Source organism: Phyllobates terribilis, unplaced genomic scaffold (assembly GCF_046119375.1).
Source record: "Phyllobates terribilis strain yellow unplaced genomic scaffold, ASM4611937v1 Scaffold_1__5_contigs__length_1240528914, whole genome shotgun sequence".
NCBI classification, from domain to species: domain Eukaryota; kingdom Metazoa; phylum Chordata; class Amphibia; order Anura; family Dendrobatidae; genus Phyllobates; species Phyllobates terribilis.
In genome coordinates, this window is record NW_027362761.1 from 354753378 (window position 1) to 354771392 (window position 18015).

The 18015-nt window shown below is 40.3% G+C and overlaps 1 protein-coding gene across 2 annotated transcripts in view; it reads left to right on the forward strand.

Moving 5' to 3' along the window:
• Positions 1–17765, forward strand: part of RILPL1 (Rab interacting lysosomal protein like 1) — a 42511-nt gene extending 24746 nt beyond the window's left edge. Inside the window, exons 7-8 of one of the 2 annotated variants that reach the window (XM_073676187.1) lie at positions 7469–7556; positions 11229–11349. In XM_073676187.1, the coding sequence (XP_073532288.1) occupies positions 7469–7556; positions 11229–11234 (94 nt within the window). In that variant the 3' untranslated portion in view covers positions 11235–11349. Of the gene's footprint in view, positions 1–7468; positions 7557–11228 lie in introns of both variants that reach the window. The other variant, XM_073676186.1, reaches the window with a different exon arrangement.
• The last annotated feature ends 250 nt before the right edge of the window (positions 17766–18015 follow it).

The following is an 18015-nucleotide window of genomic DNA, read 5'->3' on the forward strand; positions in this document are numbered from 1 at the left end:
AGCAAGGCAATCTTGACTTCTACAGCTGGCATGCTCGGCCCTGCATCTTGGGCGTTTAATTGGCCTACGACTTCATGACCTTGACGATTTCAGGCTGAGGACGTCGGTCACAGAAGTAAAGCCTGCCCAGGTCTGGCTGCCACAAAGGACTGGACAGAGTGAATCTTTTTTGGTCAACCCAAGTAAAGAGAAAAAAAAAAAATAGCTGTTGGGCGTATAATTGATCATAGATGGGAATGTATGGAATACCCCTAGCAGAGAAATAAACTATATGTAGAAAGGCATGTGCCATCCAACAAATATCCAGTGTTCACTGTCCCCTTTTTTTATCTGATGATAGTTCTGCCTTGTATACAAACTTTTCATTTAGGATTTAAAAGAAAAAAAAAAGTCATCCTCCAATTCCCAGGTTTACAGGATTCTTTGGTTATTCTTTTATTTTAGAAAATGTCTTGTATGTATTGGGGTGCCCCAGGCAGATGAGGCCAATGGCATCCCAAGCAGCCCCACAGCAAAGGAAGGGGTCAGACTAGGGTAACTGGATCCCTAATGCATTCCACCCCCACATGGGCCAGGTGACAAGGTCCGACGACCACTGCTACAAGAATTGTTACCCTTTTCACCCCAAAAAATATAAGCTAAAGTTAAAAAAATATATATATTGGTTTACTTTTGAGATGTGACTTTACAGGGGTTGCAATTTCAGTTAGCTGTAGAATTGTTCATTCTTTGCTGACCATTTACACGATATCTGGGACAAATATTAATTCTTTACATCCTATATTTCAAATGTTAAACCCAAGGACAGTGATGGAAACTAATATAGATTAATTATAATAGGAGCCCGGTTGGTTTCAATTAAGGCGTCCAGCTTTTGATGAAAATTTAAACATACAGAGGGCCACAATGAAAAGCTCGAAGAAAGTCACAGTTCAACCAGTATACAGTGTAATGGACCCCACATAGTCCTCCATATGGAATAATGAGCCCCACATAGTCCTTCATACAGATTAATAGCCCCCACATAGGGATGGTGCTTCTGGTGTCGGGGGGCCAAATATAACCACCTTGAGGGCCAAATTTGGCCCAATGGCTGGAGTTTGACACATGTGGATTACTGTAATAGAAACTAAATAGACCCCATTATAGTTAAAGGGATACATCTGACTGTGTTTGCAACAAAACTGATGGTGGTTCTTATGCAGCATTCATGTACTGATGTAGTTTCTTATGACCTGTATTGATATTGGTTCTGGTTCATCAGTACATGAATACGGCACCAAAACCACCATCAGTACTTGACTACAAAAACAAAGCTTAGTAAAGTGAGCAAATTTATATTGATCTGCCCTGACATTGCAATTGAATTGCATAAACCTACAATCCCTAGTATGTCCTCAACTACTCCTAGCATCTCCTTACCATTGTTACCAGCCATCATCAGACTGTGGACCATACTTGAAGCACAGTACTGATTTGGATGTAGTCCAGATGACAAACCTTTACATCCAGGTATTGTAATAGTGACGTGTTCTCTGATTTGGAGTCATTCTTATCCCTTTCATCTTCATCTGGTCCAGATGCTAGGATGACTTTTGACATTCACACCTCGTCTTTGCAGACTATCCTCGTCTGACCTTTTGCAGCTCATCCTGACATAGTGCTGTTTAAAAAGAAGTGTTCTATTTGTGCAGATGACATTATATCTGTCCATACTGTGCTCTAAATAATCCTCTTATGGTATATAGCCTCCACATTGTCCACCCTTATGATGTAACCGTGAAACTGTCTGCACTTATAAGCTGTAACTCTGACACCATCCACCCTTATGAGCTATAATGGCCTCACCGCCTGCCCTCATGAGCCATAACCATCACACCGTCCACCCTTATTAGCTATAAACATCACACCGTCCACCCTTATTAGCTATAAACATCACACTGTCCACCCTTATGTACCACGGCCTATACCATTGCTGTTCTGTCGCCACTGTTTATCCTTACTCTTTCTATATCTCAGCACTGTCCTCCACCATGCTAATTCTCCATATTGTGCCCTTATTTCACGCTGCCCACTCTCTATATCTATATTGTGCCTCTTCACACTTTACCCTCATCCTGCCCACCACACTGTTTCCCATCCTAAAGAGCGGTGATCTGTCTTAGTGACTCACTGACACTACGCACCTGTGTGCCTGCACCCCGGACAACACTGTGCTGAATGCCAGATGCCACAGGCACCGCATGGATATTGCTTTTTTTTTTCCATATAATTACACTTTCTTTAGGGATGCAAGAGCTGGCGCCATAGGCAGGTGCATACATGTCCGCCCTGTATACATGATTTTGTGGCACTTCCTAATATATAACAATATTCTCCTGTACGTATTAGAGCCGGCTTCCTCATACTGTACAGCTACCCTCATATTGGCACAGGTAAAATCCACAGTGAATTACAGTACTACGCAAGTGGATCAGATTTTAGAAATCTCCTTTACCTTCTGCTAACTTGTTCAGAGAAGTTGAGTGTCTGTGCACCTCATTGTGTTGATAACTGTTGACGTTTTTTTAAAGGGCATGTTCCCCGGTGTTTTTTTTCCATTACACATGTTTTTAATTACGTTTTTTTTTTTTGACATTCGTTTGAATAGTGAGAAACTCCTTTCAAAAATGCTGAAAGAATTGACGTGCTGCAATTCAATTAAAAAAAAAACAAAAAAAAAACACAAATTGCACATTAGTTCAAAAATGAGGAGAAAATCTTAACCGAGTGAATGAGATTTTAGAAATCTCATTTATTTAGCTATTACTGTGAAACACTGTTTTTCTGCACGAAAAAAAGGCAGCCAAACCTGTTGCGTGTAAATTTACCCTTTTAATATGGCTTTCACCCTTTCAGTGAAGTAGTGGTGAAAACTCATGTACACTTGCCCAAACAGCAGGAGTGGACACAAACTGAAGAGGGCCACTGCAAGAATAACATATGGGCCCTTTGCAGTCCAATAGATCCTCATAATGTACAATTCCATCTCCCTTGGAGCTATTGCCCCCTTTACCTCTTGAGCCATTGTGTGGTTGCACGTTGTGAAGACCTGGGGTCTTCCATGGGCATAATACTACTCGGACAACACAAGGTGATGGTTAAACAGTATGGTAATACTTTATTGAACCACCAAATGGACAGTAAACACATAGAACAGAGTCCTCAACCTTCCGCTGGCCCGCCGGGAATAGAGTAGCTGCGATTTCGGGGCTTCCAGGGCCGACTACCCCCACCAGTAGCACCCTGCTTTTGGCGGGCCCTCAAGAGAGGAGGTAATGATAAGCTTAGGAAACTGGCCGAGAGCAGTGAGGTCTGGGGCCAGGTGACCTGATTCTCCCAACCTGGATTCATCAAGACATCGGAGTGTTCAGCAATGTTCAATGGAGCCGATCTGTATTCCTCCAGCTGGGGCCGAAGTCCCCTAAGCTGACATGCTGTAGAATGACACCGAAATGGAGGCAGAGACCCCCTTTTTATAGATTAGAATTGTCCTTTCAGCCATTATTCACAGGTCAGGGATGAAGGTGGAAGGGGCTCATGACTCATTCTTTGAACATTTAATCAACTTGCATAGTTTGTCATCCATTGCTCAGCAAATCAACAACTCCTTGGGCTAGTTATAATACGTAATCAGCATATTATCAAACAGTATTGCTCCATGACCCTATCTTGCAAAATTTGCAGACAATATGTTGCAGTACATCTCAACTCAAATGTCAACATTCAGGATTATTCAAACAATAGTCTGTGTTAATCAACCAAAGAAGAACACCAATGCAAAAGTCAACATGAAGATAAAAGCATATAGCTCCTGGCTTACTGAATTTGTATGGCATAATTAAGAAAAGCTGTGTCGTCAAACACATGTTGCACTATTTGTTTTGTCCGCCCCTTCCACACACACACACACACCCATATTTTAACAAGACATTTCAAAGCTGCCATAATGGACAGGGACTGATATTATTATTGATTCCTTGGTGCTGTATATGCGAAGTGATTACATACAAAATACGGATTTCACTTATAGTTAACAAACTAACAATGATAGACAGGTACAGAGGGAAGAGAACCCTGCCCTTGCGGGCTTGCATTCTACAGGATGGTGCGGAAGGAGACAGTAGGTTCGGGGGTTGCAGTAGCTTTGGTGGTGTTGATGTGGTAGCGACGTCATGGCAGGGTGTAAGCTTTCTTGAAGAGATGGGTTTTCAGGTTCCGCCTGAAGGATCCGAATATGCTAGCTAATCGGACGTATTGAGGCACAGATTCCAGAGGATGGGGGATATTTGGGAGAAGTCTTGAAGGGGATTGGGTAAGGAACGAGTAAGTGTGGAGGAGAGAAGGAAGTCTTGGGAGGACCAGAGATTACGTGAGGTAAGATATCGGGAGATTAGTTCGGAGATGTATGGAGGAGAAAGGCTATGGATAGCTTTGTAGGTAAGTGTTTAGTAGTTTGAGCTGGATACGCTGGGGAATTGGGAGCCAGTTAAGGGATTTGAAAATTGGGGAAGCAGAAGAGTAGCGAGGAGAGAGATGAACTAGTTGGGCAACATAGTTAAGGATGTACTGGAGAGGTGCGAGAGTGTTAGCAGTTAGGCCACAGAGGAGCATGCACAAGCATTTTAGTAGATTGAGGGTTTAGAAAAGGTCAGATTCTGGAAATATTTTTAAGCTGGAGGCAACAGGAGGTGGCGAGAGTGTGGATGTGTGGTTTGAAGGACAGGGTAGAGTAAAGAGTTACTCCGACGCAACGGATTTCCGGTACAGGTGGGGAAGATGTGAGAAGAAGGAAAGATGATGAGTTCAGATATGTCCACATTGAGCTTGAGGACGCGAGAGGAGAAGGAGGATATGGCTGATTGACACTCCGGGATTCTGGACCACAGAGAGGTGACGTCTGGGTCAGAGAGGTAGATCTGAGTGTCATCAGCATATAGGTGGTACTGGAAGCCATGGGACTTTGAGTTGTCCCAGGCCAGTGGTATAGATGGAGAAGAGTAGAGGTCCTTGAACGGAGCCTTGAGGGACTCCCAACAGAGAGAGAGCGGAATGGGGAGGTAGTGTCGTAGACGCTAAATGTGCGGTTGGATAGATATGAGGAGATCCAGAATAGGGCAAGGTTTTTTTTATGCAAAAGGGAGAGAGGATCTGGAGTAGGATGCAGTGGTCAACTGTGTCGAAGGCAGAGGATAGGTCAAGAAGGAGGAGTATAGAGAATTGTCTGTTAGCTTTGGCTGTAAGTAAGTTGCTGTTAATTTTTGGTCAGGGCAGTTTCAGTGGAATGGTGGAGATGGAAGCCAGATTGTAAGTTGTCGAAGAGCGAGTTAGATGAGAGGTGAGAGGAAAGTTCAGCGTGAACATGCTGTTCAAGGAGTTTGGAGGCGAATGGGAGCAGCGATATGGGTCGATAGCAGGACATAGCAGTTGGGTCGAGGGATGGCTTTTTGAGGATGGGTGTGATTGTGGCATGTTTGAAACCAGAAGGGAAAGTACCAGAAGTTAGTGATCGGTTGAAGAGATGGGTTAGGGATGGGCTAAGTGTGGAGAGGAGGTGGGATGGGCTAAGTGTGGGGAGGAGGTGGGATGGGATCAAGTGCACAAGTGGTATGATTTGGTGAGGAGATGAGGAAGCTCTCCTTCAGTGATATTGGAGAGGATAGGTTATGGGGTAAGGGCATTGGTCTGGTATACAGAGGGGTTGTTGTGGTCAAACAAAGACTTTCCTTGTTTGGTCGATCTTATTTTGAAGTGTAGCAAAGTCCTCAGCAGAGATTAGGGAGGTGGAGGAGGGAGTTAAAAGTGTTGCATAACTGTTTGCACAGTATTTTCCTTATCCTACAATCTCAATGTGAGTAGGCCTGTTTAGCAGAGGTGACAGCTGATTTGAATGTGAGTTTTGCTTGTTTGAATGCAGTGAAGTCATGCTGCGAATATTTTTTCTTCCAACAAAATTAGTTATTTATTTAATCAGAGGTCTTAGTGCTGGTCAGTTCTAGTCTAAATTATGATCTAATGATTAATCCGTTACATAGTTGCCAAACTATACATTTAGGAATGAATGTCTCGGCCATATGTCAACAGTAATTTTTGCAACATTTTATCCATAATGTGTAATTCTGATATATTGAAAGCCAAGAGTATTGGAGGCATTGACTACCGTAGAAAAGTCTGAACAGTCACAGTCCAGCTATGCCATTCATATGTTACTTAGATGTTTCCATAAATTTATAACAATCTCTTTAAAGTGAACCTGTCATCAGGATTGTGCTAAGTAAACTACATGCAGTGTCAGGTTGGTGCCGTTACACTGATTAAAATGATACCTGGGTTGGTGAAATTCATACTCTGGTTGTTGTTGTTTAATCTTTATTTGCAGTTTGGAGATAATTAGATTCTGGTGCTTCGGGGCGGCCTGTGGACGGGGCTTTCATTGGTGCGCTGCCTCATCGTCATCATTGTGGCTTAAATGACTGGTCACTAATCCTTCAGTGACTTGCCTCCTGTCTTAACTACTGCGCTTGCGCATATCATAATGTAGTCTTAGTAAAAAAAAAAAAAAAAAAAAAAATTTTACCGCCAGCAAAATGGCACATGCGCAGTAGCATCTATCGCTACTATATCACTTACATTTATTTTTAAAAGAATACATTATGAAATGTGCAAGCGCAGTATTTAAGATGGGAGACAAGTCACTGAAGGATCAGTGGCCAGTCATTTAAGCCACAATGATGACGATGAGGCCAGCGCACCAATGAAAGGGACGCCCCGGAGCACCAGAATCTAATTATCTCCAAACTCAAAGATTAAAATGATAACTGGGTTGATTAAACAACAACCAGAGGACGGATTTCATCAGTGTAACTGCGCCACCCTGACACTGCATGCAATTTACTGAGCACAATCCTGCTGACAGGTGGTAAGAAATGACTATATATATATATATATATATATATATATATATATATATATATATATATATATATATATATATATATATATATATATATATATATATATATATATATATATATATATTTGTAAGCATCTGATCTTTCTTTTCAGTGAAAAAAATTTCAACATATTTAAAGCCCCTAAATATAGTGTGGATGCTACAATTATAACTAAATTAGTCAGCCTGCAGAGTTTCACTTGGACCAATATAGACACGACGGACTTGAAATGCTCCCACTATATACTTCTAAAGTGTATAATATTTCACGATCTGTCCAATGTCTGGATACGGTTACCATACCTGATGTGATTATAGGTGTATATGCATCTGATGGTCTAATTCACCTTTTGTAGGTAGTATTCCCTTAGAGATTATACATCTTATACCATGTGTTAGTGCATATCGTATATTATGTTTCATGTACTATACTGACCTTCCATAATGTTTTTGCTGTTTGTTGTCTGTTTTCATCAGGATGTTTACGGCCATAATGCCCATGGTAGCAGCTGGATTGATTGCAGATGATCCCACATTGCAGCCAATCAGCAGGCTTATCTCTCTTGTAGGACCCATTTTCATTGACTTTGCATTGCGCTTGTCACTTTTGTGCATGGAGTGGGTGTGCTGCGATCGTGTGTTTTAATCTGCTGCCATTCTGACTATGGGATTGTTGAAATGAACATCGTGCATCCGGCTGCCAATCAGAATGGCCATTCATTGTGTTCTCAGATTCATGGCAAGGATGGCAACTAAACAGGTGTAGATTATAACAGCTAACCAGAATATGAAGGTATGGTGTACTTCAGAGCATTGGAAAGGACCTCTAGCTTATGCTGTGTTCTCATACAGAACACAGCCATAAGGTTTTATTCAGACTATAGAGGTTAAAAGATTGGTATACCTTTTTTTTTTTTTTTTTTTTTTTTTACCTGCAGTGGACCACTGTATTAAACCAACAAAAAAATAGAAGTGAGGAAATAATATAAAATCACAACATTCTATTACTAAGGATTAAAAAAAGCAAAATGCATTGCTTCATTAGAATCTGGACAGTAATCGATGCTAAAAAAATAACTAGGTTGTGGCCCAATAACATGAAGGGCCTATATACACACAGCCCATTCAATAGAGAATATGAGCCAACAAAAGGTATCGCCTTCATTTGCATGCAAAGTGCGTTTCACCCATGCTTCTTCAAGGGGCAAGTTATTCTTTTTTTTTTTTTTTTTTTTTTTTTTTTTCCCCCCCCCCCCTCTTCACGAAAACCTTTCTGTGAGGTTTCCCCTCTATTCCTAGCCTATACATGATGTGAACAGATGCTTAGAGAATCATTTACAGCAAACATATCCTTATTCTTCAGCATAAGGCACATTGTAAATGCTTGTAAAAAAAACAAAACAAACCTCCATAATAGCATTTTGTATATGGTGTTTTGTGGATTCCCCCCCCCCCCCTATACATGGATAAATGATAGTAGCAATGGTTCTTCCTTTAGTTTGAGGATTCCTCCTGCTATCAGGCCCACATGTAGAAACTTACATTACATAATTTATAGGTTACAATAAACCAAAAAATCCACAATTTTATTGCTTATTTTATTTACCCTAAGGATATATTTGGACATTAAAATTTTAAGTAGACCTATGTCATGAAATTGATACTACCTTGCATGGTGTGCGGTGGTAATATGTGCACTATGCTGTAGTGTGGCACTCTGCATGCTTTACACAGCGCTGGATTGATGCTGTGCTTTAATAAGAACTTTACAGATGTCATTTAAGCAATATTTTCCTTTGTGCTAGTCAGTTAGTTATTTGCAATATAGAATATGTCCCCTCTTCACTACTGATATAATCTACATAGATCTGTATAGTAAATTTTATTGCTGCTCCATGGTCAACAACCACTTTAGTAGTATGTTCTTGGTTTGTTTTAAGTTGTGTTTTTATATTTTCAGATGTTAAAAAAAAAAAAAAAAAAAAAAAAAAGTAAAAACTTTAACATGTATATTCAAGTTGTGAAAAATCTTAAGCATGCATATAATATCAGTAGTCCTTTAAAGAGGACCTGCCAGTACAACTTTATGTAAAGGCATGAATGTAACACATTAATTTGATACATTTTGGTGAAGGAATCCGCTTTATGGTTCTTTAATCACCATTTGGAGTTTTCTCCTAATTAGATTTGGGTGCACTGGGTCTTCTCCTCCCTGCCTGTGATTCCCGGCCCCTCCTTTCTCTGGTCTGTGAATGACAGGTCACTTCTGATATTTCAAACAGAGGAAGCAGGAGGCAGGAGGGGCCGGGGAATCACAGACAGGGAGGAGAAGACCCAGTGTACAGTCCAACCCCTGTACACCAAAATCTAATTAGCTGAAAACTTCTAATGGTGATTAAAGAAGAACAACAAAGCGGATCTCTTAACCAAAGGTATCAATGTAATCCGTATTACAGTGTCATTACAGCCATGTCTTTACATTACAAAAAATTGTGCTGCAGGTTCTGTTTTTTTTTTTATAGGGAATCTGTGACAGGTGTTTTTTTTTTTTTTTTTGCTATGTAATTTGGGAGCAGCATGATGTAGGAGTTGGGAGCCTGATTCCAGTGATGTGTCACTTACTGGGTTGTGTTTGTGGGTCAAAAATCAGATTATCACTACAGGACTAGCTGCCTCCTAGTCAACTGCTCGGTGTAACCCAACTCCAGCCACTCGTTCATTAGCAGCTTTCTGTCAGTGTTGTGTGCCATGCACAGCTCAGCATTCAGAGCTCTGCTAGATCTTCAGCAGAGAAAACAGTTTACATGGGTGCAGCAGTTGTGATAAAATCAAAGTGATACATCATTGGACTACCCTACCCCCTTCAGTAGTGTGTTCTTAATTTGTTTTAATGACCTCTAATCTAGCTAGGAGTCAATAATATTAGGCAGAAAATCCAGAGTGTCTTTCCTATGATTTGATTGATTGAATTTAGAAAGTATACATATGACTAATATACCTAGCAATGGGTAGAGGATATTCAGTTTTTTATAAAATATCCTTGAAATTGATTCAGTTATTATAGTTGTCACATTATTACCTTATTTTTTGGACTGGAAGACGCATCCCAAATTTTGGGGTGGAAAATAGGGGAAAAAATAATTTCATAAGATGGGAGTTCATCTTATAGTCCGAATTTAAGGTAGCTTAACTGGGGGGCAGCGACGGAGCAGGGTCACAGGAGGCATGGTCCCTTCCTCAGGAAGCCGGCAGTGACACAAGTGGGGCATACCATTTAGGCATGCATGTGCAGTTCTCTGGAGCGGATCTGCTAAAAAAAACCACGGAAATATCTTGGGCTATGTGCACACAATGTCTCTTTAAACTCGAGTGAACCCTAAAAGTTTTTCAAGCAGAAGATGCTTCAGGAAGCTTTGGAGTGGTTGTGTTTTTTATTTCTATTTTTTCCTGTCTTTTCTGCGGTTTTCTGTGTTTTTTTTTTTTTTTTTTTTTTTTTCGAAGACTTTTCCCATGGGGGTGTGTGTGTGTGTGTGTGTGTGTGTGTGTGTGTGTAAGACATAAGAATGGCGAGGTCACTTCTATTAACCACTTGCCATTTTTGAAACTTTAGTTAAAATACATTCAAAAGCCAGAACATATTATTTTTTTTTATTTTGTTTTTGAGTATTTTCTGATTAATTTCCATGGCAGAATCCACCTGAGAAAGACGTCATATGCATATACCCCAAGAGATTTTTATTCTAAGGCTATGTTCACACTGAGTTGTGTGGTTTTTTTTTTTTTTTGGTTTTTTTTTTCACCTTCGGAGATGCTGTACACACCAGTGCTAGTAGTAGCAGGCGCCATGTTCTTTGCTACATATGTCCATTTAAAGAGAGGCTTTTGCCCTGTCCTGTGACCCATTCTCTTTAATTCTGACATTTCACTAGAAATTCAGAATATACTACAATAATTTAAAATGTGGTGGTGTGGTTTTTTTTTTTTGTTTTTTTTTTTTGAGAATCACCCTAACTGGCCATGCAGTAGCTGAACTAACATGCTTCTATGTAATGGTAAATGCACATTTGGCAGAATTGTTGCAGAAATTGCTGTGTCGGTCCCATAAATCTGAATGGGGTTTGCAGTAATCTATGCACATGCTGCATAATAAAAGCATTCAAAAGTATAGAACTATGCTTGCCCTAGTACTCTGAGATGTCTTGTCCATACATGTGATCATGTTGTTCTCTTTCTTTAGGTTTAATTTTTTCTCACGGGATAAAAAGCGGATGCCCATGACGCAGAAAAATGTCACCTTTCAGGAATCGTTTGGCGTCTGGGCAGATTACAACAGGGATGACGGATACACAGAACAGGGACAAGAAGCTTTACAGCACATGTGACTGGACCGTACATGAGCGCACGCAGCCGCTGAAGTTTTCGTCTTGCCTTACATGCCTGAAAACATTTCACCACGCCATAACTACACTTAATCCGAGGATGCCTGTGCACTGCATGGAGGATTAACCTAGTAACGCGGTGACTTTCTGCTGGTTTGTTTGTATTAAAAGTGCAGGAAAACTGCACTCTGTGTCTGGACTACTGCGGATTGGTTACTGTTCTGTGTAGTAAGTTGCACCTACAGACAGTTGGCATAGCTTTCTAATTAATATTAAACACAGTGCCGGGAGCATTTCATTGATGTCTTGTGGAGCCATCTCCATTCTTAGGAATATTTAGACTTTCTACCACCTTGATGTCTCCAGATCTGTGTACACAGGTGAAGACCACACTAAGCCATGCTTTTATATCTTGCGGAAGTCATGCTACCAGCCTAACTGTATATAGGTAATGGGGGGGAGGGGGTGGGGGCTTTAAAATATGCTTGCTGGAAAAGCGAATGCCATGGATCCAGGTAGATGTAACATTCTTCTACCTTTCTTGTGGATACGACTCATGGGAAGGGTTCGAGATGATAATCGAGTGCGAGAGTTCATTGGGACACTCGTACGCCTATTGTTTTTTGTTGTAAACATGCCAGCAATAAGACGACTGAGCAAAACACTCGTTTGTCAAGTGACTGTATGGTTCATACCAACATTAAAGTCCTAAAGATGAGGTCTGCTGCCGACAACCATGATGAGTTCGGCTCAGAAGAGCCATTAAATGACCGCCAATCGGCTTAAATATAAATAATCGGCAATTGTTTTAAAGGGGTACTCTCCAGATTAGAATTTAACTCCTTTCCAAAGGATGAAGGCTGACTTCCTGACTGCTGGGGGTCCGACCACTGTGTCCCCCCACAAATTCTGAGACCCATTACTGTATAGAGCCCTTGTGGAAGGAGCTGTTGTCGATTTGATATGCACTTCCACTCCATCCTTTTTGAGTGTGACCACCAAAGATGGCCAAGTGCTATGATTCAACAACCTCCGGCATTCCCATAAGAAAGAATGGAACGGAAGTGGGAATGATCCGCCACTTCATTCTCACAGAGGTTCTCAGAGCCATCAATGGGGGACCCAGCTGTCTTCCCATTCGCTGGGGATCAGTTATTCCTTGTCCCATGGATGGGGGGGGGGGGGGGGACTTCCAAACCAGAGAATACCCCTTTTATGCTCCATTTATTGTGACCACATAAAGCAGTATACCTACATGCAGATCCTAGTCTGCGGCTACTGCACTAGAGAAAATGGTGTGCGATAGCTTATTTTGAACTTAGTAAAAGTCTGTCCTTTACCTTATGATTAACGGGGAGAGGAAAGCTGCATAGGAGTACTGTTACTAATCCATAAGCATTAATTAAGAACTACAAGCACAAGATATTTTTATTTTTTTTCTCTGCGGACACAAAGTCCTTCTCATCCCACCTGCGGTGTAAACTCTAGGACAGTGTTCCCAAACTCCAGTCCTCAAGGCCCACCAACAGGTCATGTTTTCAGGATTTCCTTACTATTACACAGGTGATGGAATTATTGCCTGTGCGGGTGATGGAATTATCACCTGTGCAATACTAAGGAAATCCTGAAAACATGGCCTGTTGGTGGGCTTTGAGGACTGGAGTTGGGGAACCGTGCTCTAGAATACTCCTGGGTATGACCTACATTCTGCACCGTTACGACTTGCTTGCTGCAGGTGACGGACAGGATCTCTCTGCGAGGACCATAGATAACGTTTTAAGGATGTAGAAACTTTATGGCAGAGAATGTCTTCCAATGCTCTATATATCTGGGCTATAAATTGAGGTTGATAAAAACTGGAACAAATCTCCTTGTGTTGTAATGATGAGTTCATAGGGGTACTATAAAAAGGAAGTTTGGCTGCTATGAGTTGCGGGTCCTTTTTTTTTTTTTTTTTTTTTTTTTTTTTTTTTTGTGCACCACTTATCACAATGCTCCACTATTTGTTACAAACTACATTTGCACTAGATTGTCTGTAAATTAGCTTTTTGCTACTTGTTACATCTTTTATGAGGCATTTCTATAGCCTGCATCATCCAGAGACTATGTAATAAATGTATACCATATAAAAAGTCCAAACTGTGAAAACACTAAAGGGGCATTAACATCACAAGATAATCGTGCATGTTCATTGTTAAACGCTCACATCACGACTATCTTGGTATGTAAACAGGCTGGCGATCACCCGAAGAACAAGCAAAACGGTTGCTCATCGGGTGAAATGGTCTTTTGTGCAGCATAAGAGACCCTTATCCTCAGCGGTGCATTGTCCTGTGTATATAGAATTCGCACTGCTGAGAACAATGGCGGCCAGTGCGCGATCTCTAGTGTAGATCGCTCAGGGCGCAACGATCACTTGGGTCTGCATTCACACTACCGCTGAGCGATAAAATGTTACTTATTGGCAGTTGCATCGTGCTACCAGTCAGTCCATGTAAGTTGAATAGATCTACTTGGCCACAACCATGGAAAGTGATAGATGAAAGATCTAATAATATATTGGATAATGGATACGTTACTTTTGTGTCATGTCTCCTTGTTGGACAACACATTAGATGTATCAAGAACTGCAGCAGATAGAAAGGACTGTTTGCCTCGTGTAACGGTTGTGCCAAAGGGTCTTCTACAATATGCAAGGGATCTTCCAATGGAGGAAATATTCCTGTAAATATGTCTAAATCCAGGTCTACACTGGCAAACACTATGTGAGTTAGAAGCATTTAATGACCCATCTACTGTTATTTTGGTAAAGCTTTACTATTTTATATAATAAGTTATGCAACTTTCTTAATACACTTAGTCGTGAGTAAGAGAACTTTAAAATTTACATTGTACAATTTTGAACCAATAAGGCTTCATTCAGATGTCAGTGATTTTTCTCGTATGCAAAAACTGATTTTTATCAGCATTTTGGATCTGATTTTCATCAGTATTTGGTCATTGTCACTGTTCACCATCAGTTTCATCACTTTTTCTCATGTGCAAAAACAATGATGCTTCTCCTGTCAGTTTGTGGAAAAACAGAAAACACACAGATGGCGTCTGAATGATGTGGTGGTTTTTTTTTCTTCTTCCCCTTTCCCCCACGGAACCATAAATTAACATTGGCGAGTTTGGAGAATTTTTTTTTTCCCCAATCTTCTCTACAACTGAGCGAATCCGATCACACTCTGATCAAAGTTTAATCAGAGTGCGATTGGCATTGGCTCTATTCTCTCAGATAAGAGAAAATCCTGCCGTCTGCACCTAGCCTTTGTGCGTTCAGGGCACAGGAGATTTTTTTTTTTTTTTTTTTTTCTGCTGTGTTCTAGGCCCTTTTTACATTACATTGACTGACTGATTCACTTTCCCTTTTAAAAAATAAATAAAAAGAAATATTTTTTTTATTTTGAAACAGTACAAGTAAGTATCTTAGATTAGTAGAAAAAAAGCAGTTTTCCTCCCCCCCCCCCCCCTTTTTTTTTTTTTTTCTTCTCCCTTCCCCCCGAATTTAGTGCTAATCATTCATTCTGAAAAGCTGCTCAAATCTGTCTTCAGTTCTGTCTGTATGGAGGGGTCGGATGACACCTTCTGCCTGTAGGAGTCTGAGAATGGGCGACAAGCAACAGGAAAGGGGCAGATTATGGAAAAGGCAGTGGCTGTGTCCTGCATTACTGCAGTCACTAGCAGCTACAAGTCCTATAGTGACATTGGCCAGACGGGGCTATTCCACACTCCATTTATCCCAAAAAGGCAGTTACACTGCAGTGTGAAAAAATTTAATGAAAAGTAGGATGGAAAGTGAGATATCAAGTGACCATCTCTCCTGTATGTGATGTAAAAGGGGCTGAGCGTGCCGTACTGTCTGCACCACCGCTTTTTAATTTGTCTACTTTGTCCTAATCGGCCAAAACTGGAGGTGCCAGGGCCTTGCACTTGCTCATAGTTTTTCCCAAAAATTTTTGGAAGTTGGCTTATCTTAAAATTTTAAGTTCGGATCTCAAACCAGAGATTGGTGCAATCCCATAAATAGGCTGAATTCTCATATATTGATTTTTGTCAAAATGCCTCAACAACAAATATAGGGCACCTAGAGAGAAAAGCGACGGGCTACAACAAAAGCTTTAAAATAAAGCTTGAGCAAGTTGCATAACTTGTTGTGTATTACAGGACATAGGGAAGAGGTCCTGACTCTTGGTCAAAGCAGACAGACCTAGATGGGAACCTAGAAGCTTCTTTTTACATATAGACCTACTAGTAAAATTGCTGTGTAGGCACTCGTCCTCCAATACAAATAATACCTTGTTGTAGAAATCCCCTTTGCCAGTCATGACAAATGTAACAAAATAGCCATATGCAAATCAAGCTGGTACTGCATTTGGGGAGGTGTCCATGCACTTGGACCTTGGACTGCTACCTTCAAGTGATCTTCTGGTTTACAAGCCATATACACATCATGACTGACACACCTAATCTCTAAGAAAACATGATTTTTATTGGGAGACAAACACCTATACAGCCATGTCACTACTGCCATGTGTACAAACATGCTGATACACATCTTTTATGTAAGGTCGCTCACTCCGGCCTACTCTGTCTAGCATTGTATTGCATAGAATTCTTTGGGAGAAGACCGTTCCTAGTAATGGTTATGTTTAGAAAAATCCTTCCATATCTATTGTGGTGCGGGGTTCAGACTGCCAGATTTCATAATCCATATAGATACAGCAGGTCTCCTGTCCCAAATTTGGACTCCTAAGCCTATATGACTCTAAGGTTAGGAGACACGTGGTCAGTTTGGGCTTTGTAGTCCATGTGTGAACTGTCAAGCATAGCCATCTGAATTCCGTTTAATGCAATGTCATGTTTGTAAAATTAAGTCTATTTAAATGGGTTGTCTGACAATAAAATATATATTTTTTTTGCATGGATTGATTAAAGAAAATTGAGGCATATTCTCCTTCCAGCGCCCAATGGATCCAGAGCCGGCCGGTTTTGAGGTCTGTGCCAGCTACAGAAGCTGTGTCTGCAACAGTGGTGTGACTTCTGAATAGGGCAGTCTGTAAATGGCTGCAGTGGTCAGGTGAATATAAGAGTGTGTGATTGGAGACAAACATCTGATCACGTGGACCTAAACTCAACTGACCGCTGCAGCCGATTAGATACTGCGTCCATATCCAGCGTAGAATTCGAGTGGAATGCTCTGGATCCTAGGGAGTGCTGGAAGAGGAGTATGACTCTTTCATTATTTTTAATAAATCCATTAAAAATAAAATTCTTTAAAAATCACCCCTCATCTATATAGCAATACTGTTGTTCAACACCTTTTTAAGAATGAAATTAACAAGCAATGTAGAACATTGGAGTTCAGCTTGGGGCAGTTTCACAGCAGTGTATTAATAATCCTGTGTCGCATGGACCCACAATATCATAAGTGATGATTCAGTATATCCTCAAAACAGTATTCCACATTAGTTATAGTGATGGGCCGTCTATTAGGGAGGAAAATGACTTCCACATGATGAACACTTTGAAGTTCTGACGGTTTATGTATTGTGCCATTATTCCATCCCATCTTACAATGGGCATTCTCCATGCACAAAGTGGAAGCGAGCAGTGCATGCTGCATTATTAAATGGCTCACATATTGTATATGCTCATGGAAATGGCTGAAAAGTTAACATTAGCTCTGTAGTGCAGACTAAAAACACATTGTATGGCTAAAAATGTCTCCTCAAAGCAGTTTACTATTGGGGTTTTTTTTTGTCTATTATATGCAACATCCTCAGAATTTGATCAGGACCCTTGAACATAAATTAAAAAATAACAATGATACAAGTTACCATTATTCAAGTAATTGGCAATCTTGCAGCATATCTTTATAGAATCACTCCAGTTAACCAAAGTTGTTCTGATTATTAGGATTTTTGGCATGCATTTTTAAATTAAAACAGGAGTTTTGTTGCACAGATAAATTAACTTTAAGATATTTTTTTATCATATAAAATATATATATTTACAAAAAGCCATAAAAAATATATATTTTTGCTGTTCCTATTTACAGCAGATATTACTTTTTGCAATACAAAGGGTGCAATTTGAGAACTCTTCATTATTTGTTCCAGATTTTGCCACTGTGGAAGTACCCAAAGGCTCCTACACTATATATTATTCAGTCTGTGCTTTTCCTTTATTAGGTTAGTGATCTAGATGTTGGATACCATTGTGTGTGAGTTGGTGCCTTCACCTTTTGGCTCCCAAACAGAGGGTTAGTTAGGGAATAATTACCTGACCATGTACTTTATGCAATTTGCTATAATTTTTTTTTTATAACTTTATATACTGTAGTGATAAAACATCATTTATTGCAAAGGGTAAATTGTGTACAATTATCACATTTATAGGCCGTCGTGCCTAATAAATTCAGTATGCAAAGAATTGTATTTGCCATATGGTTTTACAGTATTAATAGATTGCGTACCAGTAGAGGATTTTGAGTTGTTCTGTTTTATTGACACTGGACAGTGCGATCTTATGAAGTGCAATGTAATCTGCTCCAGGAATACACGAGAATTACTTATGTTTGGATATTCTCATCAAAGTTTG